Source organism: Amblyraja radiata, chromosome 3 (assembly GCF_010909765.2).
Source record: "Amblyraja radiata isolate CabotCenter1 chromosome 3, sAmbRad1.1.pri, whole genome shotgun sequence".
NCBI classification, from domain to species: Eukaryota; Metazoa; Chordata; class Chondrichthyes; order Rajiformes; family Rajidae; genus Amblyraja; species Amblyraja radiata.
In genome coordinates, this window is record NC_045958.1 from 39,343,274 (window position 1) to 39,370,193 (window position 26,920).

The 26,920-nt window shown below is 44.8% G+C and overlaps 1 protein-coding gene across 1 annotated transcript in view; it reads right to left on the bottom strand.

Annotated features, from left to right (window-relative positions):
- Nucleotides 1-4,506: 4,506 nt before the first annotated feature.
- kif27 (kinesin family member 27) overlaps nucleotides 4,507-26,920 on the bottom strand; it is an 81,264-nt gene continuing 58,850 nt past the window's right edge. The window contains 5 exon segments of the mRNA XM_033017640.1: nucleotides 4,507-6,687; nucleotides 13,706-13,873; nucleotides 18,667-18,865; nucleotides 20,347-20,553; nucleotides 23,153-23,368. Coding sequence (XP_032873531.1) covers nucleotides 6,242-6,687; nucleotides 13,706-13,873; nucleotides 18,667-18,865; nucleotides 20,347-20,553; nucleotides 23,153-23,368 — 1,236 coding nt within the window. The 3' untranslated portion in view covers nucleotides 4,507-6,241.

Genomic DNA, 26,920 nt, shown 5'->3' on the forward strand with positions numbered 1-26,920 from the left:
TAAAATCTGCTAAGCCTGTGGTCAGAACAATGAAAAGGTGGACAAGCGAGGGCATTGAATACCTGCAGTCCTACTTTGATTGCACTGATTAGAATGTGTTCAAGGAAGCAACCACAAGCCTCGACGAATACACATACAGACACTGACATCATATATCAGCTTTTGTGAGGACACTTGCATTCCCACTAGGATCCGGATCTGGTTCAACAATGACAAGCCCTGGTTTACAGCAGAACTCAGACAGCTCGGCCCGTCTAAAGATGAGGCCTACAGGAGCAGGGATGCAGACCTCTGCAGGCAGGCCAAGTACAAGCTGAGAAGAGGAATCAGAGCTGCCAAGGAAAGGTACTCTGAGAAGTTGAGCAAGTTCTCCGCTAACGACTCTTCAGTTTGGAGGAGCTTGCAAGAAATCACCAGCTACAAGAGGACCCCTCCCCCCACTCCTTGGACAATCGTCAGCTGACCAACAACCTGAACAAGTTCTATGGCAGGTTCGACAAACAGAAACTTAACCCTGGTACCCCCTCCCCCTCTTCCCAATCACCACTTCACACCTACTCACAGCCTGACTCCAGTCTGCAAAGATTGGACCCACTCCTCGCCAATCACCACTTCACACCTACTTACAGCCTGACTCCAGTCTGCAAAGGCTGGACCCTTGTCCACTATCCACCCCCTTCTTGCTGCCCATCATCAGCCTGGCCACTTCTCCATCACTAACAATAGAAATTGAGGAGGTAGAGAGGCTATTCAGAAGACAGAAAAGCCGGAAATTTCCGGGACCAGACAATGTTTCCCCCTCTACCCTCAAGCTCTGTGCTGACCACTGGCACCGACACCACTGACACAACCATTTTCAACCTGCAACCTGCACTGTCCCTGCCTGCTTCAAAGTCTCTCTATTGTCCCTGTACCCCAAAGACAAGGATTACTGGTCTTAATGACAACAGGCATTGTAGTGGCCATTTGGCCTGTTTTGCATGTGCCTTTAAGTTTTAGACTGCCCGTTATATTGTGGGTGGGATTTATGACGTGTTTCTGGGCGTGTTTGGAGTTTAGATGCTTGCGCAGCAGTTTAGTTTTTAGATTAGTTTGGAGAGCCATGGGGAAGGTTAACCCTTCTACCATGTAAGAATATGTAAGAGCCACATGTAAGAACATGTAAGAGCCACATGTAAGATCATGCGGGCCATGCGGAGTCCATGGGAGATCTAAAGGAGATCATGCCAGATCTTGCCAGTGTTACGGAGACACGAGGAGTTTATTAATGTCTAAAGTAATAAGCTGGAGCGAAGAAGATTGCAGTAACGAGTCGGAAGAAACTTGGATGTATTTCCGTGTTTTCTATTCACAATAAAGCATTTATTCATCAAAAGACTGTTTTAAAGTCATATCTAAGAAGCTCTGAAGGTCTCTGTGAGTGAGCTTGCATGCATTTGGAAGACACCCCCTTCAACCATGCTCATCCAAATAACTGTTAGCACTTGTTAATAGCCAGTAGTTAACAAATAGTTATACAATGTGTCATCAATGCATCGATCCACATGCCTCAGTAAATGTAATTGTGTTTTGAACAAGTATTAATGACGCCGCGTTCCTTTGAATAAAATTCACGCGGCGTCATTAATATGTGTCAAAACACAATTACATTTACTGAGGAATGTAGATCGATGCATTGATGACACATTGAGAATTTCTTAAAACTCACCATCATGATTGAGGGCTCCAAACCGTGAGAAGGGGCTTCTTCTTGGTGTGCAGGTTAGTCATTCATCTATTGACCCACGTTGTGCCTCTCTGTCTTTCGTCTTCTCCCTCCCTCTCTCTGTCTCCCACGCGCTCTCTCTTTCCCGCTCCCCATCTCGTCTCTCTCTAGCTCTCTCACTCCCTATCACTCACCCTGTCGCCTCGGCATTCGCGGAATCATTGACGTTTTGCAGTAGACAAAAATGCTGGAGAAACTCAGCGGGTGAGGCTGCATCTATGGAGCGAAGGAAATAGGCAACGTTTTGGGCTGAACCTTCTTCAGACCCGGCCCGAAACATTGGCTATTTCCTTCGCTCCATAGATGCTGCCTCACCCGCTGGGTTTCTCCAGCATTTTTGTCTACCTTCAATTTTCCAGCATCTGCAGTTCCTTCTTAGACGTTTTGCGGTGACGGCTTTATCTGCGGTTCCTTTCTGTTGGGGGGGGGGGGGGGGGAGAGAGAGAGAGAGAGTCCTAGCCCGTGGCGGCTCCAGGTCCATTCCCTCCGCGGGTTAAGCCGTCACCGCAAAGCGTCTAAGAAGGAACTGCAGATGCTGGAAAATCGAACGTAGACAAAAATGCTGGAGAAACCCAGCAGTGTAGAAGGGTCTTCTCTCCAGAGTCGCTGCGCTGCCTGTCCCTCTGAGTTACTCCAGCTTTATGTCTATCTTCAATTTCAGAGAAATAAAATTTCTCACAGGGGGTATATAGCATCTACCCCTCTTCCCCTCCCCCCCCCCCCCTCCCTGCTGGAGGAATATTGAGTCACACCGTTTAGTGAAGCCACCTAACAAAGGGTTGCTCCTTGGAGGCGAATAGTCACTTCCTGACTAACTGCTGACTCTTTTTAACTTGGCAATGATTACCCGTTTTCTATTGCACAAATGTATGAGTGAAGAGTCGAGTCAAGAATGTATAATTGTCATGTACCCACAACAGAACAATGAAATTCTTATTTGCAGCAGCATAACAGGCGTGTAAACACAATACTCATAGATTGTATGAGAACGTATGAGAAACGACTAAATTCAATAACTTAACCCTAATACTAGTGCAAAAAAGCTCAGGATGCCCCCATCAAATCTTATCAATCGCTTGCTAATCACATGACTGCGTCCAACTGCTGTCTGGTTCGTTGATCGTATTGCTAGATATGAACTGTTTTGAGAGAGGAAAATGCTCACAGCAGACCAAACGTGTTAAACAGAAATTGGTCAGATACTGAGCTTTACACGGTGAGAAATCATGTGAAATAATTACTGAATTTTATTTTAAATGAATGTACCTGCATGTTATACTGTTTAGTTTGGAGATACAACCAGATAGTCCACTGAGTTCGCAGCGACCAGCGATTTTTGTTTTCCTATTTGTCAATATTTTTGTGCCTGATTATTTGGCGGCCAATCAATCGCTGTCTCTAAGGGGGTTGCGTCCAATCACCAACCAGCTTGTCTTAAAATTCCCGTCCAATCAACAAATAGGTCTCCTCCCGTCCAATCAGCCGCTGTCTCCAAGGTCATTGTGTCCAATCACATAATGTTAATTAGCTGCTACGGTAAAGGTTGGAAGCTAGTGGAGGTACTGACAGTCAAACGGGAGCAGGAGAGATTCAGACGGTGTATAATCCACAGCACCTCAGTGTACAATTTCATAAAATATACTAAAAAAACTGGGTTGACAGACCTTTGCTGGGAACCTGGGGCTCACCAGAATTGTTCTCAATTGGGCCCCGCACCCCCTAACGCCAGCCCCGAGTCTGAGGAAGGATCCACCCTGAAATGTCATCAGTCCATTGCCTTCACAGATGCTGCCTGATCTGCTGTGTTCCACCAGCCTTTTGTTTTTTTTTGCTTGGGGAGATTTTAAAATGGGATGCAAGTAATGGATATGGAGGTGTAACAAAGACCTTAGCCAAGAAAGGGAAGTGGGAAAAAACGGGTGAATTGGGGATAGGTTTCTTCAAAAGTAGAAATGGTGAAAAGACAGTACCTGAGGAATGAATTATTGATATTGATGGCAAGGGTGAAACCAAAAAGGGGAGTTAAGCAGAGGGGATAAAGCAAGGAGGAAATGTGTTTTATGTTAAATTGGAGTAGGAAATATGATGTGGTTGCAAAACAAAGAGATTGTGATGTGAGACATCGGAAATGGAGGGATGTTTGTGGTAGCTGCTCAGATTAAATTGATTTTAGGAGCATGGAATTTGGTGATGAAGGGAATGATTGCTGGAAGGTTAACAATAGAAGAATGAAATTTGAGAAAATGGGTTTCTTCAGGGTTGGTTTCTCTTAAAATGTTAAGATGTAACAACATTCAGTTCACATTTATTTAATTATTATACAATGTTTCTTTTGGACAATGTGCTGAGTTTGCAATTGTTAATTTTAAAATTTATGGGAATTATTTAGGACAAACATAAATAAAAAGGTGAGCATAGAATAAAGAACAATACAGCACAGGAACAGCCCATGTGTTCCACAATGTCTGTGCCAAACACCAACTCTTATCCACCTTCACATAATCCATATCTTTCTATACACTTCATGTCCATACCTATTCAGAAGGAGAATGCCACTATTGTATCTGCCTCCATCACCATCCACATAACATAGCACATTCCAAGCACTCACCACCCTCTGTATAAAAAAACTTGCCCTGCACCTTTAAATTTTGCCCCTGTCACATTAAAGCAATATCCATTAGTATTTGATACTTCCATCCTGGGAAAAAGATGAAGAGACAAATTTTGCAATAAAATTAGTGTTTTACAATTGCACTATGATTACACTCACTGAAAATAAATCTCAATGAAGAATTAATCATATTCACCTATTTTCTATCTTTTTATTTAAGACAGATTATCTTAGACATTAAACCATAAATAATCATTAATGAGCTTCCAGCAACTAATTCCTTAATATTCAATTCTGAAAAAAATGCTAATTACAATATTTTCTATACAAGTACAAAAAACCTTTTATTAAAATAAAATTAACAAGTGCAATCACAAAATATTTTAACAAACCATTGAACTGGAATGATAAGACACTTATTAAAGTACAAAAGTGAACAAAATATTTGGAACACTGAATTACATACCACGGCACTATAAAGAACAGATGTGTGCTACATTTGAAACATAATGGTAAATTCACTGTACACGTGGAAAATATCAAACAGCATTCTTAATTGGTTGTGGATACTTGCGAGCCCAAGGTCCTATTTCCTGCTAGTATGATTTTGTTTTGATATTGCAATTTTTGCTTGAGCCATGTTAAGAAATTCCATGTTGTTAACAAAATGAGTGTTCAAAAACTCTGCAATATTATCATCATCATTATATTATTACAATGTAATTCCAGCATATCCAGGGATCAGGTATCGTACGACCTATGGAAAATAAAACTGCTTCTGGTTTGTCTCAACAATGTGTCCCAACCATAACCGCAGAACAGCATTTTCTGCTGCAGTTACAGTTTTTGAAACCACTGCTGTGTTCAATGCAATGTATGATCAAAATAAGGATAGTTCAAGGTTGGAGGTTTCTAATAACTGGAGCTGAGCTGTTTGTGGGGGGAGAGAAGATAGACGGGCAACATATCATGAGAATACTCATAATCTTCAACAAATCGTGGCCTTGGTCCGTTCATATCCACCTGAACCACCTGATGAGGCTGTATTTCAATGTCTTATTGGATCACCAATAATATGTAGTATATTGCACTAGTAACAAGTTTATAGACAAATGCTGGAGTGAGACTTGAACCAAAAGCATTAAAGTTGAAAATTATCCTGTTACCTGCAGGTACAGTATACTACAAATTCAGTACACTTTTAGTAAGTGGTTTTGATGGAAATTATAGGCTGTTGTTTCTGCCTGTGGTACTAATTTCAATCCTCATATTCTTCAAGCAAGAAACTAAAAAAATGTTTACTATCTATTAATTTGTTCATCAGTTATGGGCAGCTGATTAAATTTAGCCCAAATTGGTTGTGTAAAAAACCCCCCTATTTTTTTTTAAATTAATAGAATAGCTATATCAGATTCCACACGCTTGAAATATAGTTATTTTGTGATTAAGTGCATGCCAGTTATGAATAGGATTTATTTTCAGTTAGCCCTTCAAACAATGCATTGATCATTGTTTTATTCCCTCTGTTTTGAATGGTCGTGCTCCCCCACATAACATCAATTAGTCTTCTGACAATGCTGTCTTGAATTGACAGATAACTATCATACAGTAGTCATCAGAAGCTATTTGCAGAAATCTAGAGAGGCAACATTGCTTGGAGTCTTTTTGATTCTGCTGGTGATCTTATTTTAGCAAATGTTCTAACTCCCATCATGTGAAATTTGGAATAAGTAACAGGTTCATAATGAATCTTCCCCTTACAAAAGCACACATTTTAAGAGTATATTTTGCTAGACAAACTAATAATTAGTTTGTGTTGTACCAGTAGAACAGTGCAAGATTCATAACTAGAAAATGCTGTACTATGTATTTAAGTCCAGAGATTTTCTACTTATCTCAATAGAATCTGTAGGGACAGAGCACACACTGCTACTGAAACTTGAACGCTTCATGGACACTTGTGTTGTAGTAATTTGCCGCAAATCTTTGCGGGATAATCGTACAGGAGTAATAATATGTGATGGCTTTTCAAATATCTGAGTAACTTTGGATGACGAGTCTTTTGATTGTTGTGCGCCATCTATTATTTCTGAACTGAGGGAATCTCCTTGTTCTGAAATCATTCTTGTGGAAACATGAGCTGTTTCAGAAATTTCTTCCCAAACATTTTGGTTCCTGTTTGCTCCAGATGTTGCCAGAAGACTATTATATTCTTCAATACTTTTGTATGGTCTTGAAGCCCACTTTTGATCATTTGTATAAATATCTGCTCCTTTTGGACTTAATGCTCCATCACCAGTACCATCACCTACATTCAAATACATTTTTATATGTTACTTTCTATTATAACATTTTTAAGTATTATCAATCATCAGAACAATGAGGAAACAAGGAACTGCAGATACTGGTTTATAAAAAAAAAGACACAAAGTTCTGGAGTTCTGGGCCCCCGAAACGTCACCTATCCATGATCTCCAGAAATGCTGCCTGGCCTGCTGTTACTAGAGCACTTTGTTCTTTAAAAAAAAATTAGAACAATGAGAATGGTTTTCCACTTCATATGTGAGTCCTGGCCAATAGATTAAGAAGTGGAGTTAAATCTGCCTGAATACTTTTAATAGCAATATTAATCACTAAAATTAATTATTAATTAATTACTATTTTAAGTAATGACTAATGTTAATTACTTTGGCAGTTCATTTGCATTCTTCACTTACAAATCCAAATGCAAATCGAAGGGCAAATGTTTTTATATGCCACCATTATAACTGCTAGGTTTTCACAAATTAACATGTGTGGTAAAAATTTTGTATTAACTTTAATGCAAGAGGATTTTTCACTTCTGCTTATTTTGCAAATTTTTGGCCCTTATTTGGCTGTCTTTATTATTATGACCTATTTCATTATGACAGGAAGTGGCAATGTTAAATGGGCAAGGTACACAAAATTGCTGGGGAAACTCAGCGGGTGCAGCAGCATCTATGGAGCGAAGGAAATAAGCGATGTTTCGGGCCGAAACCCTTCTTCAGTTGAGGCAATTCAACAGAACTTCAATCAATTAGCTCATCCCATAGTAATGATTCCCTCCAACACAGAGAAGAGTTGATTTAATGGAAGTGCTTAACATTATAAGATTAAACAGTGGCTAGAATTAGGCTGCAATCAATCTCCATTGATGGAATGGAGATAAATATAATAAAGGGACATAAATGTATGATCTTCTGGCTTCATTCCACAGTACTCATGTCTTTATATTAGATCCTTTTTATCAGCCCAGAGGCCCTCAAGAAATCAAACAACAACTTTATTCCTTTTCCTTTCCCTCCACACTCTAGAATGTTCTTTACTGATATTTCTGTCAATCCAATTTTCCTCATTTCAATGATCATAAATCCTCTTTCTGTCTCATATCTCCTACATGCAATTAGGGCATGCTGAACTGTTTCTGGTTGATGGCATTCCTCACACAGCCCAGTAGGGTGTTTTCCCAATATTTTTAATGTGCTGTTCAGGTGAGTGTGTCCTATCCTCAATCTTGTTAATACAGGTGCACAACCTTTTATCCGAAAGCCTTGGGACCAGACACTTGTCGGATTTCGGAATTTTTTGGATTTCCGAATGGAAGATTTTTAGCGTAGATTAGGTAGGTAGCGCGGGCGGCTTGAAAAGTCTGGAGCGGCTGCCTCCTCCCTGGAGAATCATTGTAAATCATTGCTTAAATGTTAGTCAGTTAGTTTGGAGGGATTTTATGTGGGGGGTGAAGGGGGAAACTTTAATTCTTAGTCCCCTACCTGGTCGGAGAGGCGGGGAGCGGGCAATGCCTTACAGGGTTGCCGTGCAGTAAGCTCCAGAGCGCTGTGGCCGCCGACTCCCAACATCGCGGAGCTGGGGGCTCCGTCCGGCCGCGGGCGGCGCCGGTTGGAGCTCCGACCCCGGCAACTCTACCCCTGGCTGCGCGGCGCTCCAAATCCAGCGCGGCCCGCGGCCGGACGCCCGCAGCCCCAGCCTCGCGATGTTGTGTGTCGGCGGCCACAGCGCTGGGATACCAGCGGGGAGCGGGCAATGTCTTACCTGGTCGCCGTGCGGTAAGCTCCGGAGCGCTGTGGCTGCCGACACACAACATGTTGGCGGCCACAGCGGTGCTGGGTCTGCGGGCGTCCGGCCGCGGGCCGCGCTGGATTTGGAGCGCCGCGCAGCCAGGGGTAGAGTTGCCGGGGTCGGAGCTACAACTGGCGCCGCCCGCAGGGAGTTGGCAGCCACAGCGCTCCGGAGCTTACTGCACGGCGACCCGGTAAGGCATTGCCCGCTCCCCGCCTCTCCGACCAGGTAGGGGACTAAGAATTAAAGTTTCCCCCATCACCCCCCCCCCCCCCCCCCTTCACATAAAAGCCCTCCAAACTAACTGACTAACATTTAAGCAATGATTTACAGATGTTTAAGTGTCTCCCCGGTCTCCGGGGAGGAGGCAGCCGCTACAGTAGTACAGACCTGGGTTGACCGTGGGTCGTTTCGGGTCAAGTTTGGCGCCAAACGCGAGCTTTGGTGTGCAGACGACATCCTGGAAAAAATGGCCGGTTTTCGGAGTTTTCCGGTTTCCGGAACTCCGGATAAAAGGTTGTGCACCTGTACTACCTGTTCCCTCCTGTTCCCCCCTCTTCTTGCTGTAATGCCCACTCTGTTTTGTAGCGAATAGAGGTGTCTCCCCTTTGTCTCCTGTTCCCAGTATTGTTGCCATTCCTGATTTATTTTCTTCCACACAATGTGTTTTCCTTCAGATTTGGATAGTTGTAAGTTTATATTTCCTTTTTCCTTCGGCGGCCGGCACGATTCATCGCGTTTTCGCTTGGGACCGCCGCAGTGGGGGACGTTTCCTCGTCGACACTGGTGCGGAAGTGAGTGTTCTGCCTCCCTCCATTGCCGACATCCGTGCGGGCAAACAAGGCCCCCTCCTCACCGCAGCGAACGGGAGTGCTATTCGCACCTACGGGTTTCGCACCATCCCGCTCAACTTTGGCCGCAACTCGTTTTCGTGGAGGTTCGTCATTGCAGACGTTTCCCAGCCGCTGCTGGGCGCCGACTTCCTTCAAGCCCATTCACTGCTCGTGGATGTCAAGCGGCGGCGCCTGATGCACTCTGTCACGCTGGAGCCGGTCTTCCTCCGTACTGGCGATCCGGTAGTACGCCCTGATGGCCCCCTGTCATCCGTGGATGCGACTTTCGCGCGCATCCTGGCAGATTTTCCCGGCATTCTCGAACCCCACTTCCGCTCCTCCACCCCGAAGCACGGGGTGGAGCACCATATCCCCACTACTGGCCCGCCTGTGCACGCCCGAGCACGTCGTCTCGCCCCAGACAAGCTCCGTCTAGCTCGGGAGGAGTTCCGCCAGATGGAGGCGATGGGCATCGTGCGTCCCTCCGGTAGCCCATGGGCCTCACCGCTCCACATGGTCCCTAAGAAGAACGGGGGCTGGCGCCCGTGTGGGGATTACCGTCGCCTGAACGATGCGACCGTCCCCGACAGGTATCCGGTCCCGCACATTCACGACTTCAATGCCCATCTTGCTGGAGCATCCATATTTTCCAAGGTGGACCTCGTGCGGGGGTACAATCAGATTCCGGTCCGCCCCGACGATATCCCGAAGACGGCAATTATCACACCATTTGGTCTGTTCGAGTTTGTGCGGATGCCGTTTGGGTTGAAGAATGCCGCGCAGGCCTTTCAGCGGCTTATGGACTGCGTGTGCCGCGAATTGGACTTTGTCTTTGTGTACCTGGACGACATACTCGTGGCCAGTCGCTCGCGGCAGGAGCACTGCACCCACCTCCGTCAACTGTGTCAGCACCTCAGCAATTTCGGTTTGGCTATCAACGCGTCCAAGTGCCGTTTCGGGGTGACGGCTATCGACTTCCTCGGCCACCGCGTGACTGCACAAGGGGTGGTGCCTCTGCTGACCAGGGTGGACGCTATCCGCAGGTTCCCCCGTCCGACCACAGTTAGGGGCCTGCAGGAATTCGTGGGGATGGTCACTTTCTATCACCGCTTCCTGCCGTCAGCGGCTGCAGTCATGCGTCCGCTTTTCCACCTGATTGCTGGTCATCGCAGGGAGGTTGATTGGTCCGTGGAAGCAACAGTGGCATTTGAGAGGGCTAAGGAGGCACTGGCTGATGCCACAATGCTCGTCCACCCATGAGAGGACGCCACGACCGCCTTGACGGTGGATGCTTCTGAGGTTGCGGTTGGGGCAGTGTTGGAGCAGCTCGTTGAGGGTTCCTGGCGGCCACTTGCCTTCTTCAGCAGGCATCTCAGTGGTCCTCAGCGTCGTTACAGCGCCTTCGACCGTGAGCTCCTTGCCCTGTATCTCGCCGTACGTCATTTCCGGTATTTTCTGGAGGGGAGACCATTCACTGCATTCACGGACCACAAGCCACTGACCTTCGCGTTCGCCAAGGTATCAGACCCGTGGTCTGCCCGGCAGCAGAGGCAGTTGGCGTATGTGTCCGAGTACACTACCTCCATCCGGTTCATTGAGGGCAAATTTAACAGGGTGGCCGATGCCTTATCAAGACCTGCAGTCCACACGGTTCTCCAAGTCGATGAGGGGATCAGCTATTCCGCCCTGGCAGCCGCTCAGCTTGCCGACGAGGAGATGGTCGCCTACCGTACGGCGGTCTCGGGCCTGCAGTTGGAGGACGTTGTCTGTGGCCCTGGGGGTACCACGCTGCTGTGCGATGTCTCCTCTGGAGTTCCGCGACCCATCGTTCCCATCGCCTGGCGGCGCAGGGTGTTTGACGTGCTCCATGGACTTGCACATCCCTCCATCAGGGCGACAGTAGCCCTGGTAGCCTCCCGCTTCATGTGGCACGGGCTGCGGAAGGAGGTTGGACATTGGGCGCGCACTTGCATCCCGTGCCAGACTGCCAAGGTGCAACGACATGTGCACGCGCCATTGCAGGAGTTCCCCATTCCTCATAAACGTTTTGACCACATTCATGTGGACATCGTGGGGCCGCTGCCGTCGTCCCAGGGCATGACGTACCTATTCACCGTTGTGGACCGCTTCACGCGGTGGCCTGAAGCCATTCCGCTACAGAATTCCACAACAACCACCTGTGCTCGAGCATTGCTGGCGCACTGGATCGCCCGGTTCGGTGTTCCACTGGACATAACGTCCGACCGGGGGCCTCAGTTCACGTCAGAGCTGTGGTCGGCCATGGCACGCCTCCTGGGTGTTCGTCTGCACCACACGACGGCGTACCACCCGCAGTCGAACGGCCTAGTGGAGCGGTTTCACCGGCAGCTTAAGGGTGCCCTGAGGGCGCGGCTCACTGACCCAGACTGGGTAGACGCTCTACCGTGGGTTTTGCTGGGGATACGCACCGCACCCAAGGAGGACTTGGCCTCCTCCTCCGCCGAGTTGGTGTATGGGTCTCCGTTAACGGTGCCCGGGGAGTTCATCCCGCCGGCACGTGGCCAGGTGGAGCAGCCTTCGGACGCTCTGCAACGTCTTCGGCAGACGGTGGGCAAGCTGGCGCCGGTGCCCACGTCTCGTCATGGGTCCTTCCGTCCGCACGTTCCCTCTGCTCTGGAGAACTGCCAGTTTGTTTTTCTGCGCAGGGATGCACATCGGACACCTCTACAGCGGCCGTACGTAGGTCACTTCCGGGTCTTGGAACATGGCTCGTCGACTTTCGTCCTGGACATTGGGGGTCGGCGTGAGACTGTTTCAGTTGCGCGGTTGAAGCCAGCACATATCGATATCGATCGGCCGGCGCTGGTAGCGCTGCCCCGAAAGCGAGGGCGGCCCCTGTCTAGGGTACCTCCTCCTCTGGCTACTTCGTCCCCCGCACTTGTTGACCAGGCGCCTGTTCCAGGGCCGAGCGTTGTGTGCACCCGGGCTGGCCGCCGTGTACGCCCTCCTGTCCGTTTCGTACCTCGGGTACTTGGGGGGGGTCCTGTGGCGGTCCCTGTGGGGTAGGCCACTCCTTGGATCATCCCCCTCGCCGATTGAGGGACAGGGGCGTTGGTCTGCCACGGGGTTTCCTGACGACTCCCCAGGGGCGGAGATACGGGGTTTCCTGACGACTCCCCAGGGGCGGAGATACGGGGTTTCCTGTCGACTCCCCAGGGGCTGAGATCAGGGTGTCGTGTGTGTGTTCTCGTACTGCTACCATTAAAAAGCTTCTTTAGAATCCGCCTGGTGTCCGGTCTTTTCCTGACCTCGACCAGGCCACTACAACAGCCTCCTTTGCCAATTTATCCACCTTTTCATTTCCTAGAACACCAATGTGTGCTGGGACCCACAACAAAGTCACGTCACTGCCCCTCCTTGTCACTTGGCTTAATAGTAGCAGGATTTCATAAACTAAGTCAGGCCGCCTATGGGATGCACCAGACCCAATACTCTGGATTGCAGATAATGAGTCGCTACATATTACTACTTTACATGGTTGCACCTGTTCCATCCACTGAACTGCCATCAAAATAGCGTACAGTTCCACTGTATATACTGTCAAATAGTTGTTTGTTCTTTTGTAAAGCTCAACATTCATCCCCTGGACTACCACAGCCGCCCCTGTTGTTTCAGCTATTGGATCCTTTGATCCATCTGTGAAAATTAAGAGGTGTTCCCTGTATCTATTATCTATATGGCTATGATATTCTGTCTTTAGGTCTGAATTTTTGTTCCTCCTTTTTGCCTCACATATCTCCAGATCAACTTTTGGGATGTTCAGTAACCATATTGGCACAGATGGCCACAATACTGCAGGGCAGAACTCTTTGTCCTCTACTCCCATGTCCCTTGCCACAACTCCTCCAACCCAGCCGAATCTTCCAGACTGAGAATGTTGATGAATTAATTAGCTAGATGGCTGATAAAGAAATAAAATGATGTGAGAACTGAGCATCCAAATGAGATCAGGATAGTTAATGACAGAGAGGATAAACATCAACATGGGCCAATTTAACTATTGTCGTCATCGTAAGATCAAAGTTTTCTTTTAAATCCACACCTTTTGCAATATCTAATTCTAAAATGCTCAGAAACCTCTGATTTTGTTATCATGCAGAATCATCAAGCAGAATCTAAATACCATTATAAAGAGGCAAAAGGTTTTTTTTTTTTAAAGGGGTTTGAGAGACATATATTCATTGGTAATATTTATTCATCTCCAGCAATCCTCCAGCAATCTAGAGGAAGCCTACAAGCCAGTAACTCACTCAATTGGTTGTATGTGAAGAGAAAGCATTTAGGTGAAGAAAATAAAAATAAAAAGAGCTTATAAAAATCAATTTGAATATGAATAAAAACATTTCAGTTACTTACTTCTTGAAGCTGCCACTTGCTGATTCTGTTGCTGTGATTCAGCCAATTCACGCAGTTTCTTTTTCAGTTCTCTGCTTGTTTTTTTATAAAAGTACAAGTCTTTTTCCAGCTCTTGAATTTTTGACTCATATGCCTTAATGTCATCTGCAGAGCCTTCACCAGTATTCTCTGAAAAAAGAAAAGAAAATTATATCTAATTTAACATTAATTTCAAAAATTGTGCAAGTACTTCAAATTGATTCACAGGAACAAACATCCTGTGCTGTGCTATGTTTTAGGGAATGGAAAATGTATCTATGTGCGTTCGTTCCATGTGTGGTAGCAGTTGCACATCAGTCGAATGACAAAGATGCCCACAATGAATGAAGTCCAGATCCTGCATTACAACCCCCCCCCCCCCCCCACCCACACACATCCTCCTTTATTCTCCATAGACCTGATTCCCCCTTCTGCCTCCCTCATCTGCATCTGTACCAGCCACCAACCCTCCCCCACCCCAGGTCTCCCTCGACCCATTTCATTTTACTCCCAGTTACATTGCAGTAGTGACTAATCCTCCAAAATATTCCTGTCTCTGTGGATTACTTTGTGATGACTTGAGGCCATGAAAGGCCATAATTAAAATACAAATATTTTATTTTGAGGTTGAGCATTTTATTCATTTAATCATTTGACTGCAATGCACAGATATATTAATAATTATCTAGCTTTAGTATTTAGTATCTTACTTTTCTTTCAGTGCAATTGGATCCAATGTGGATCAGTAGGGCATAAAATGCCAGTTGAGATATTCTTTGCCATGTTTAACTTAAGTATGTAAATTTGATTTGGTGTTTCTGCTTGTGTTCAATCTCTGAGATGATCAAATGCTGTCATTGTGCTTGCAATGTTCCTTGCAGAACGTTGTGCGATATTGTTTTGTGAGCGACAATTAACTGACACCCTGAAACTTTCATAATGTATTAATGATGCTGGAATGGGATTCCACATAAGATACTTCTTAACTATACATGGAACTAAATCTCCCACTCTGATTCCTCACACTCCACCATTCCACTCTCCTCAGTCAGGCTCCTGACCATACACCTACAAACTACCACTGATGTCTCTAACTCCAAACTCACTATCTGATCCACACCCTATCTCCTGAGATTTGGTTTATAGACACAGCATGGAAACAGACCCTTCAGCCCACCAAGTTCACACTGACCACTCATCACCGATTCACACTTGTTCTATGTTATTCCAGTTTCTCATCCACTCCTAAAGACTAGGGCAATTAACCTACAAACTCACACATATTTAGGATGTGGGAGAAAGTGCAAACTCCACATAGACAGCACCCAATGTCAGGATCAAACCCCAGTTTCTGTGAGGCAGCAGCTCTCCAAGGTGCGTCACTGTGCCCCCCCGGGCCACTGAGATGTTAATTCTGCTCGTGATTCTTAATTGCCCATTACAGTTTGTCCACAATTCCCAGCCTCTGCAGCCCCAAGCTCTCAACCTAACAGAACCTAGCGATCCATAAGCACTTTGGAAACCTAGCCCATTTATCAGTGAGGCACCAATAGACTTTTTTCCACACTCAACAGTCACCCTTCCAGTAAAACCTCTCTGAACACACATCCATTGCTGATGCTCCTAGGTCTAAATAGGTTTCTGGAACACCAGGACTCCCCAACTATGGTAGAAGGCACTTCATTTATAACTCTGAAAATGCACATTCGCTGAGGGCTTCAACACAAGCCACTATTATAATGATGGTTCACGCCTTACAAAAAGCATTCTCCAACATCTAGGTCCATAGTTTTAAATTAACAATAATTTCTTGTCATCCATATGTTATTCCAAGTATACCTGGTATCAGGAAAGCAACAGGAGTACAAATTCTAACACATTCCTTCAGGAACATTTGCAGCTCTTCTCGAGAAGAACTCCCCGTGTTGTTAGGTACACAATTCCAGGTGTTGGTCTTAAAGGAATAACGATAGGAATATATTTCTAAAAAAGGATGTGTTGTTTGGTGGGGAGTTTATAATTGTTGATATTCTGATTTATCTACTCCTCTCATCTTTCTAGGTGCTAGAGGGCAGAGATTGAAACATGTTGTTGATAAAGACTATTTTCTACATGCTGCACACTATGACAACTGGATAGTCTATGAACAAAGCCTGACGTATGTGGATTCTGAACAGGCTGCCAAACTGGTGGCTTTGTTCCGAACTGTGTCAAGCTTCTTAAGTGTTGCAGGAAATTGGTGAGTATTCCATCATACTCTTTACCTGTATCTTATAAATAGTTGTAGTGTAAGGGTTAAACAGACAATTTCAGCGCTGCATTCCATACCCTTCAAAAACAAGATTCAAACGCACTGTCTCCCAGAGATGACCCCTTGCACCTGTGCACAATCTGGGAAATCTGACTCTTATCACACAAGTCTGACTCTTCTCATGGGAAAGTGTAATGTTGTCGAGCAAAACACAACAGCAATAGTTGGGTAGACCACCTGCACCCCCTGCCGCGAGCAGTGCAGAAACGTTACAGACAAGGGGGGATTGGTTGGTGGGGGCGCTGCAAGCCGGCGCTCTGTCAGCAGCTTGTCCGTTTTTTTCCAACTTTTTTTGTTTTTTTAGTATGTTTTAAAGTATGTTTTTTGTGTTTCTTTGTATGTTTTATGTGGGGGGTGGTGTGGGGGGGTGAGGGGGAAACCGCTTCGGTCGCCTCCTCCATGGAGAGGCGACTTTTTCCAGGTCGCCTCCCCCGTGGCCTAACAACGAGGATCGGGCGGCCTTTCCCGGAGACGCGCCCGGGGCTTCAGCGGCGGGCGCAGCGTGGACTCTCGGCGTGGAGCGGGCGAGCCCTCGCTGGGGCTCGCCGGAGAGGAGTGCTCTGTTTCGCTGGCCTGCGGCAGCCGGCAGCCTGAAGCCGCGGTCTGCAGAGTTTCAGCTGGCGCGGCGTCCGCAGCCCGGGATCCCTTGTGGGGGACCCGGGAGAAGAAGGAGCTTCCACCGCCGGCCCGTGGCCAACTTCTACCACGGACCCGGCGTGGACTTACCATCACCCCTAGAGGGGAGCTTCGACCGCCAGGCCTGCGGTCTGCGGTGTTTCTGGCTGCGGCGGACCCTTTAAATCTTCGACCGCCGGCCTGCGGCCTACACCAACCTAAAGCCGCGGTCTCCGGTGGGGAAGAGCCGATCCTGGACTGACTCTGAACTCTGGTCCCGACCACGGGGGGAAATGGAGGAGGACTGGCCAAATTTTGTGCCTTCCACCACAGTGATGAATGCTGTGGTGGATGTTTGTGTTAAATTTTTATTGTGTATTGTGTGTTCTTTATCATTGTACCGCTGCTGACAAATTCATTTCACTTGCACTTTATGTGCAATGTGACGAATAAAACTGATTGTATTGATTGTATTATGTTTGGCTCGGGGAGGGGGTAGTGGCATGTTCTGTTCAGATAAGAAATGCCATAAAGGATGGGGTCGGGCGACCTTTCGGAAGAGGGAGCCAGCCTTGAACTGTGTCGCGAACGGTGACTAGGTGATCAAGAAAAAGACCATCTTGCAGCGTTTGCTGTTTACTCGGGGTTTGCGAGTGCCTACAGGGATACGCCTACATATGTGCCTTATTTGGTAGTGTAATAAAATACCTAGTGAATCAAACTCTGTTGTCTGAATCCGGTGATTTATTGAACACAACAACAGTGAAAAATACTTCATCAGGAAGTGAGCCTGTATTGGACTTTCTCTTGTACCAGTTTTATGACTGGTCAATTATGACCTCTCCCCTGGATGCAAGATAAATGGGAAATTTATGATAATGCCATTGAATGTGAGGGGTAGGTGGTTAGATTCCCTCAATCTGGAAGTGGTTATTTAGTAGCATAAATATTACACAATTTATCATTATGTGGAGAAAGAGGGTAAAGAAAAATGCATAATATAGGGAAATGCAGAGAAAATAACTTTCAGTATTCGAGTTACTGTTCTGTTAAACAAAATATGGACACTTGAAAACAAACAAAACCTCCATGCAAGAATCAGAGAGGGCAGGGAGTAGAATGTTTGGATGAAGAGGATTCTTCATTGATTGCCCTTTAGTTGAAGTGAAGAAATTAGAAAAATAATGAAGTTAAATGTTAGAAAGGTCATACCAGATTCTGAGAGAGCAAGAAGCTTGCAATGAGAGCAAAGCCCACTCTTGCAAATTCACAAGAAAGGTACAAGTTCATTGGGGAAAAGACAAAGATTCACAAAGGAGCTAAGAATTAGCATAGAGACATAGAAAATAGGTGCAGGAGGAGGCCATTCGGCCCTTCGAGCCAGCACTGCCATTCATTGTGATCATGGCTGATCGTCCCCAATCAATAACCCGTGCCTGCCTTCTCCCCATATCCCTTGATTCCACTAGCCCTTAGAGCTCTATCTAACTCTCTCTTAAATCCATCTGGTGATTTGGCCTCCACTGCCCTCTGTGCCAGGGAATTCCACAAATTCACAACTCTCTGCGAGAAATTTTTTTTTCTCACCTCAGTCTTAAATGGCCTCCCCTTTATTCTAAGCAGAAACAAAAGTTACTGTTGGAGTACAAGACATGGGTGTAGCACCACATTTACCCAGCTTCTGACTTGAATGCAGCCTGTCTCGTGAAAAACATAAAAGGTTGAATTGTATGCAAAGATAGACAGAGGCAAACTAGAGTTACAAGGGGAAAAACAGAAGAAAGAAAGACAATATCTGAAAGGCAGAGCAAGAGGTTTCCTCATGGATAATGGAAGAAAAGGTAAAAGACCATAATATCTGATTAAATGAGTAGTAGCAAATAAAATCAATTAATTCTAACAAAACATGTAGAAACATGTCGGGAAATATGAGAACTGTAATTATGCACTGCTTGCTTACAAGTCCACATAGATGCTATGAGTATAATGTTAACATTTAACAGCAAGGATCGATTACCTTTAAAATACTGCAACACCAGCTGCATTTTCTGTTCATGTTCCTTCTGTTGCATTGTCAGTCGTCGATCTATCTCCATTGACAAACGCTCCACTGCAGATTCTAATTCATGGACCATGTTCTCGTGTTCAGTTACTTTCTCGGACATTTCTGCACATTGAACCTGCAAGTTGCGTTCAATTTCACGCAGGCTAATCACCTGTCAAAATTAAAACATTATAAGCTTTAGCTAAACATCAATGTTAATTGTTTAGTTTTTGACAACAATATTTTGACAACAAGGTTTGCATCTTATTTTAGCACTGATGATTTTAGCACTGGGAAAAAAGGAAGCCAATTTGCTCAGAACAAATCTCAGAATGAACACAATTAAGGACCAATTTTTCAGTGTGTTATTGGATGAGATAATTGGATGAGATAAATGGATGAGATAAAATTCTTCAGTCTGAAGAAGGGTCTCGACCCGAAACGTCGCCTATTCCTTCTCTCCATAGATGTTGCCTCACCCGCTGAGTTCCTCCAGCATTTTTGTCTACCTTCGATTTTTCCAGCATCTGCAGTTCTTTCATAAACAAAAAACATCTTATGCACATGTTATCTTTAACAATCACATGAACTGGAGGAATAGCAGATCAAATCTTAGTTTAGCATTCTAATTCACGGTCCCACTTTTGATAAAGTAGCATTTGGCCAATATTGCATTATAAATCCAGTACAGTAGCAGAGTTGGTAGAGCCGTTGTCTCACAGCACCAGAAACCTGGGTTTGATCCTGACCTTGATTGCTGTCTGTGTGGAGTTTGCGCATTCTTCCTGTGACTGTGTGGGTTTCGTCCGGGTTCTGCAGTTTCCTCCCACATTCCAAAGACGTGTTGGTTTATAGATTAATTGGCCTCTGTAAATTACCCCTAATGTGTAGGATAGAACTAGTGTATGGGTGATTGCTGGTCAGCACATACTCGGTGGGCTGAAGGACCTGTTTCCACACTTTATCTCTAAACTAAACCAAATTCAATGCTTTGTTATGCTTCACAAATTACGGTACTGGCTCTTTCTTCCACATGGTACAATAACAAAATAATCCTTGCTGTATCTTTCAATCAATCAAGCTCTGCAGTGCAACATGTTTAACACTGTGACCATAAACCACCACAATGCAATGACGATATACAATAGCTGTGATGTAAACATTTCATTTCAAAAATTGCCAAGATTCAAACAGAATAATTTTACACTGATGAATTACTTCTTTTAAATAAAATATTTTTCAGAGTTAGGAGAATTGTGCTACGCTAAATTTACTTGATTCTGCTTTTCATTACCTTTTTTACATTCTACCTTTCCATCACATGAAACAAAATGACAAAATAAATGAAATAATTTTCATAATCAGTGAATCACATTATATTATATATAAACTATAGTTTGTCTAGGAATGAACTGCAGATGCTGGTTTACACTGAACATAAGACAAAGTGTTGGAGTACTGCTGGAGAAAATGCTGGCAGGATACGCAGCATCTCTGAATAGAAGGAATGGGTGACGTTTCGGGTCGAAACCCTTTTTCAACCTCGACCCATTTCTTCTATCCAGAGATGCTTGCCTGTCCCGCTGGAGTTACTCCAGCATTTTGTGTCTAACTATGTTTTAAGATTATGTATTGTGAAAAGTAAGGCCATACCTTATTAAAATATCTGCAGAGAAGAACTCTTGTCTCAGCAGCCGACAAAGCACCTAGTTTAAACATCATATTCTCCTCATTTTGGGAAAGGTTACTGTCTGAGGCTTTCATTGAATGCTGGCGATTGTGAATTATTTCATTTTTGTATTCTATAGCAGCATCCACTGCTTCAATACCTTCATCTAATTGGAGTAGTACTCGCTCCTCCTGAGAAACAAAATAGATGTGATTAAATCATTTATGTATGTTGGCCTCACTTCTGGCATTATCATAGATCTCAAATTCTGAACATCTCCTGGAAATAGTTTGTTTGCAAATTTCAACGGAAATTATACGTTGCTGAAAAGGTAAAAAATTCCAGTTACAGGAAGAATAGGGAAGTGAGATTAATTGGATAGATCATTCAAAGAGTCAGTACTGGCAATGAGTCTGATTCTGCACAGTAGCATTTCATAATTTCATCCTCAATTCCTCATTATAGATGATTAGGTTACTAAAATGTGTGTTAACCTACAATTTTTGAGCTATTTAAAAATTTTTGCACTAAAGTACAAATAATTTGTATGTTCTCCCCGTGACCGTGTGGGTTTTCTCCAGGAGTTCCGGTTTCCTCCCACACTCCAAAGATGTATGGGTTTGTAGACTAATTGGCTTCAGCAAAAATGTTAATTGTTCCTAGTGTGTGCGGGGGTCGTTGGTCGGCTTGGACTCGGTTCGCCGAAGGACCTGTTTCCTCGCTGTGTCTCTAAACTAAAGGCGGCATTGCAGCAGAGTTGCTGCATTACAGCACCGAAGGCCTGGGTTCGATCCAGACTATGGGTGCTGTCTGTAAGGTGTTTGTACATTCTCACTGTGACTGCATGGGTTTCTACCAGGTGCTCCGGTTTTTCTCCCACATTGCAAAGACTTACAGGTTTGTCGGATAATTGACTTCTGTAAATTGTTTGCCAGTGTGCAGGATATAACTAGTGTACGGGTGATCGCTGGTCAGCGCGGGCTCAGTGGGTCAAAGGGCCTGTTTCCACTTTATTAAGTATCTCTAAACTAAACTAAATCCAATGCTTCTCAAATTACGGAACTTGCTCTTTCTTGCACATCACACAATAACAAAAGAACCATAAATAATCAAGTGGAGGAGGCCTTTTATGATTTTTTTTTTTTTTTTACATTTCAAGAGAAAAAGTTCTTTCTCATACCAGTTATTTCATATTGAGTTAAAAAAGTTCACAATTTATAATAGAAACAGTGGCTAATTAATAATGTACTTACACTAAATTAAACATTTTACAGCTCCAAATATTTTGTCTTTTTTGTCAATTATATATTTCTATGTTCACATCTGCAGCCCATATCTGCACCAATTCTTCAGACAATCTAGACCCCTTGCAATTTGTGTTCAGAAAACGCATATCTATAGTGAACGCCATCTCCCTTGCATTATATTTAGCTCTGGATCACCTTGACAAGAAGAACACCGTCAGAACACCATTCAAGCCCCACGATTCGGGGCGGACGAAGCTGCTGTTGCTGGTGTTCGGAGTCGGTCACCAACCAGGTCAGCTCCCGATGTTACCGTCCACAGGGACCACGGCCGAAGCCTTGTGTGTGTGTGTGTGTGTGTGTGTGTGTGTGTGTGTGTGTGTGTGTGTGTGTGTGTGTGTGTGTGTGTGTGTGTGTGTGTGTGTGTGTGTGTGTGTGTGTGTGTGTGTGTGTGTGTGTGTGTTTTGTGTGTGTGTATGTGTGTGTGTGTGCAAGGCTCGGTGCTGGCACCGCAGCAATTGACAATATACATTAACGATTTAGATGAAGGGATTAAAAGTAACATTAGCAAATTTGTAGATTACATAAAGCTGGGTGGCAGTGTGAACTGTGAGGAGGATGCTATGAGGATGCAGGGTGACTTGGACAGGTTGAGTGAGTGGGCAGATGCATGGCAGATGCAGTTTAATGTGGATAAATGTGAGGTTATCCACTTTGGTGGCAAGAACAGGAAGGCAGATTATTATCTGAATGGTGTCAAGTTAGGAAAGGGGGAAGTATAACGAGATCTAGGTGTGCTTGTTCATTAGTCACTGAAAGTAAGCATGCAGGTACAGCAGGCAGTGATGAACCCTAATGGCATGTTGGACTTCATAACAAGAGTATAGGAGCAAAGAGGTCCTTCTGCAGTTGTACAGGGCCCTAGTGAAACCACACCTGGAATATTGAGTGCAGATTTGGTCTCCAAATTTGAGGAAGGGCATTCTTGCTCTTGAGGTTAATTCCCGGATGGCGGGACTGTCATATGTTGAAAGAATGGAACGACTGGACTTGTATACACTGGAATTTAGAAGGATGAGAGGGGATTTTATTGAAACATATAAGATTGGAAACGCTAGAGGCAGGATATAGGGGGACTCCAAAAACAGTTTAAGAATAAGAGGTAGGCCATTTAGAACGGACATGAGGAAAAGCTTTTTCATCGAGAGAGTTGTGAATCTGTGTAATTCTCTGCCTCAGAAGGCAGTGGAGGCCAATTCACTGGATGCTTTCAAGAGAGAGTTAGATAGAGATCTTAAAGATAGTGGAGTCAAGGGATATGGGAAGAAGGCAGGAACGGGGTACTGATTGTGGATGATCAGCCATGATCACAGTGAATGCTGGTGCTGGCTCGAAGGGCCGAAAGGCCTTCTCCCGCACCTATTGTCTATTGACACAAGTTCAATCTTCAATTCTGGTACTGACATCAATGTAGTCACAAAATCTCTATTATTTAAGATCTCAGTAATAACTCTGAAAATCACCCCAAAAAAAATTATTATTATACCTCAGGTGAAAGAACATTCCCTAGCTCTAGTTTCTCATCCAGACAATGCCTTCTTTTCAGAAGCTGAATTCGTTCCTGTTGAAGTATTTGTATCTCTTCAGAGATGGTTTTACTTTCTTCTATGGTACTATTTTGAAGTTGAAAACTCTTGTCTGATAATTCTTTTTCTATTGTCTTTAAACGAGTAGATACATTAAAAATATCTTTGTTCAAAGCCTGAAAAGAAATGATCAAATGTTAATTTCTTACAGTGTTATAACCAAGATATGCAAAACTTCAATCACAAAATTATTCATTTTATGCAATTTAGTCTATGTGTTATAAAATTATAACGTAATTCAAATGAGATAAAACAATGACTGGATTAGTATTTAATTCTGAGCTTTTTTTCAGGTTCTGACATAATATGATAATTCCCAAGAAAATTTACGTTGTAGAAAATAGTTTTATTGAAAAAAAATGTGTCAAAGGGGTAAAGTGGGTTAGTGGCTAGAGTTTCAGGCTCACAATAGCAGTTATTTTTCCCACAGGATTTGCACAAATAAAGTTTTTTTTTGACAGCAATAATTTGATTTTATTTCTGCAAGTTAAAAATATGAAAGACTGTGTGTTACATTGTTTAACAGAGTTTCATTGCACAAGTGTCATTAGAAGCGATTGCTTGTAAATTTCAATGGTAACCTGTGGTTAAAGTGGCAGCTGTGTTCTTCAGGGACAATGGCGTCTGATTACTACACTGAAATGTAATGGACACAGCTTTCTCCCCTCAATTACAAAGAGACCTAGGTGTTCTAAAGCATCAGTCACTGAAAGTAAGCATACAGGTACAAAAGGCAGTGAAGAAAGCTAATGGCATGTTGGCCTTCATAACGAGAAAAGTTGAGTATAGGAGCAAAGAGGTCCTTCTGCAGTTGTACAGGGCCCTGGTGAGACCACACCTGGAGTATTGTGTGCAGTTTTGGTCTCCTAATTTGAGGAAGGATATTCTTGCTGTTGAGGGAGTGCAGCGTAGGTTCACTAGGTTAATTCCCGGGATGACGGGACTGTCATATGATGAAAGAATGGATCGACTGGGCTTGTATTCACTGGAATTTAGAAGGCTGAGAGGGAATCTTATTGAAACATATAAAGTTATGAAGGGATTGGACACGCTCGATGCAGGAAACATGTTCCCAATGTTGGGGGAGTCCAGAACCAGGGGGCACAGATTAAGAATAAGGGGTAGGCCACGACTACCGCCCGGTTGCTTTAACTCCAATCCCAATGAAGTGCTTCGAAAGGCTGGTCCTCTCCCATATCAAATCCAGCATCCCTGCCTCACTGGACTCTCATCAATTTGCATACAGGGCAAATAGATCAACAGAGGATGCCATCTCTCTGGCTCTTCACACTGTCCTGACTCACCTGAACAGACAGGGCACGTACGTGAGGATGCTCTTCGTTGACTATAGCTCTGCATTCAATACGGTCATCCCCACCAAGCTCACCACCAAACTCCACCAGCTAGGCCTCAGCTCGCCGATATGCGATTGGATCCTGAACTTTCTGACGGAGCGACCGCAGGCAGTGAGACTGGGCCCGCACCTGTCCTCCACTATCACCCTGAGCACCGGCACACCACAGGGCTGTGTACTAAGCCCCATGCTCTACTCCCTCTTCACTCACGACTGTGTTCCTGCATTCGACACCAACACCATCGTGAAGTTTGCAGACGACACAACAGTGATTGGGCTGATCACCAACGGTGATGAAACAAAATACAGGGCGGAGGTGCAGAACCTGGCGGACTGGTGCACACGTAAAAACAACTTGTCACTAAACGCCTCCAAGACCAAGGAGCTGATTATTGACTTCAGGAGGTCCCATAATGGAGAATACGCCCGAATCTCCATTTACGGGGAAAGTGTGGAGAGGGTGTCCAGCTTTAAGTTTCTGGGCACTCACATTTCTGAGGACCTCACATGGTCCACCAACACCGCTGCGCTGGTCAAGAAGGCACAGCAACGACTGTTCTTCCTGAGGACATTAAAAAAGACTGGTCTGCCCCAACAGCTGCTGACAACGTTTTACCGCTGCACCACAGAGAGCATATTAACGTATGGCATCTCTGTGTGGTATCTCAGCTGCACGGAGGCGGAGAGGAGAGCTCTTCAGCGCGTCGTCCACAGAGCGCAGAGGATCATTGGGACAGAGCTACCAGCCTTGGAGGGCATCTACCACACACGGTGCCTCAGGAAGGCCGTCAGCATCCATAAAGACTCATCACACCCCTGTAACGGTCTGTTCGAACTACTTCCCTTCGGCAGACGTTACAAGGCCTTCTACGCCCGAACCTCCAGACTCAGAAACAGCTTTATTCCAAGAGCTATAGCGGCTCTGAACCGGCCTTGCTGAGTGCCCCCCACCCCCCCTGGACTGTCTACCTCGGATGGTCACGACACACAGCTTATTTATTTATTTTACTTTTCTTTTTCATCGGTTGGAACTGCATACTAAATCTCGTTGCACTGACGTGCAATGACAAAAAAGATATTATTATTATTATTATTATTATTATTATTATTATTTGGAACTGAGATGAGGAAAAACTTTTTCACACAGAGAGTTGTGAATTTGTGGAATTCTCTGCCTAAGAAGGCAGTGGAGGCCGATTCACTGGATGCATTCAAAAGAGAGTTAGAGAGAGCTCTTAGGGCTAGTGGAATCAAGGGGTATGGGGAGAAGGCAGGAACGGGGTACTGATTGTGCATGATCAGCCATGATCACATTGAATGGCGGTGCTGGCTCGAAGGGCCGAATGGCCTATTCCTGCACCTATTGTCTATGTATCTATGTATGTAACTTTTTTTTCCTTTCTGCTTTTTTTCTGCTTGTCAATTTCCAAATTAATTTTTATGTAGTTTTCTAGTTCCTGACCAAAATCGTGTGATAACCACTTCAGCCAGCCTAGTACAAATAGTGATCGTTGATTCATCCCAGAAATACTAGGGGATCGAGGATCTAGTGGGAGGGAAGAAATGAATGGAATCCACATTAGTCAGGAAATGGTGTTAGGTAAACTGTTGGGACTGAAGGCAGATAAATCCCCAGGGCCTGATGGTCTGCATCCCATAGTACTCAAGGAGGTAGCCCTAGTAATCGGTGATCATTTCCCAATGTTCTACAGGCTCTGGACCAGTTCCTGTGGACTGGAGGGTAGCTAATGTAAGTCCACTTTTTAAGAAAAGAGGGAGAGAAAAAAAAACCTGGGAATTATAGACCAGTTAGCCTTACATCGGTAGTGGGAAAGTTGCATGAGTTGATTATTAAAGATGTAATAGCAGTGCGTTTGGAAAGCAGTGAAAGGATCGGTCAAAGTCAGCATGGATTTATGAAGGGGAAATCATGGTTGACTAATCTGGAATTATTTGAGGATGTAACAAGTAGAATGGATAAGGGAGAGCTGGTGGATGTGGTGTATCTGGACTTTCAAAAAGCCTTTGACAAGGTCCCACACAAGTGATTAGTGTGCAAAATCATAGCACATGGAGTTGGGGGTAGGGTATCGACATGGATAGAGAACTGGTAGGCAGACAGGAAGCAAAAAGTAGGAATTAACGGGTCTTTTTCAGAATGGCAGGCAGTGACTAATTGGGTGCCACAAGGCTCAGTGCTGGGACCCGTTATTTACAATCTATAATAACGATTTAGACAAAGGAATTAAATATAGCATCTCCAAGTTTGCGGATGACACAAAACTGGGTGGCAGTATGAGATGTGAGGAGAATG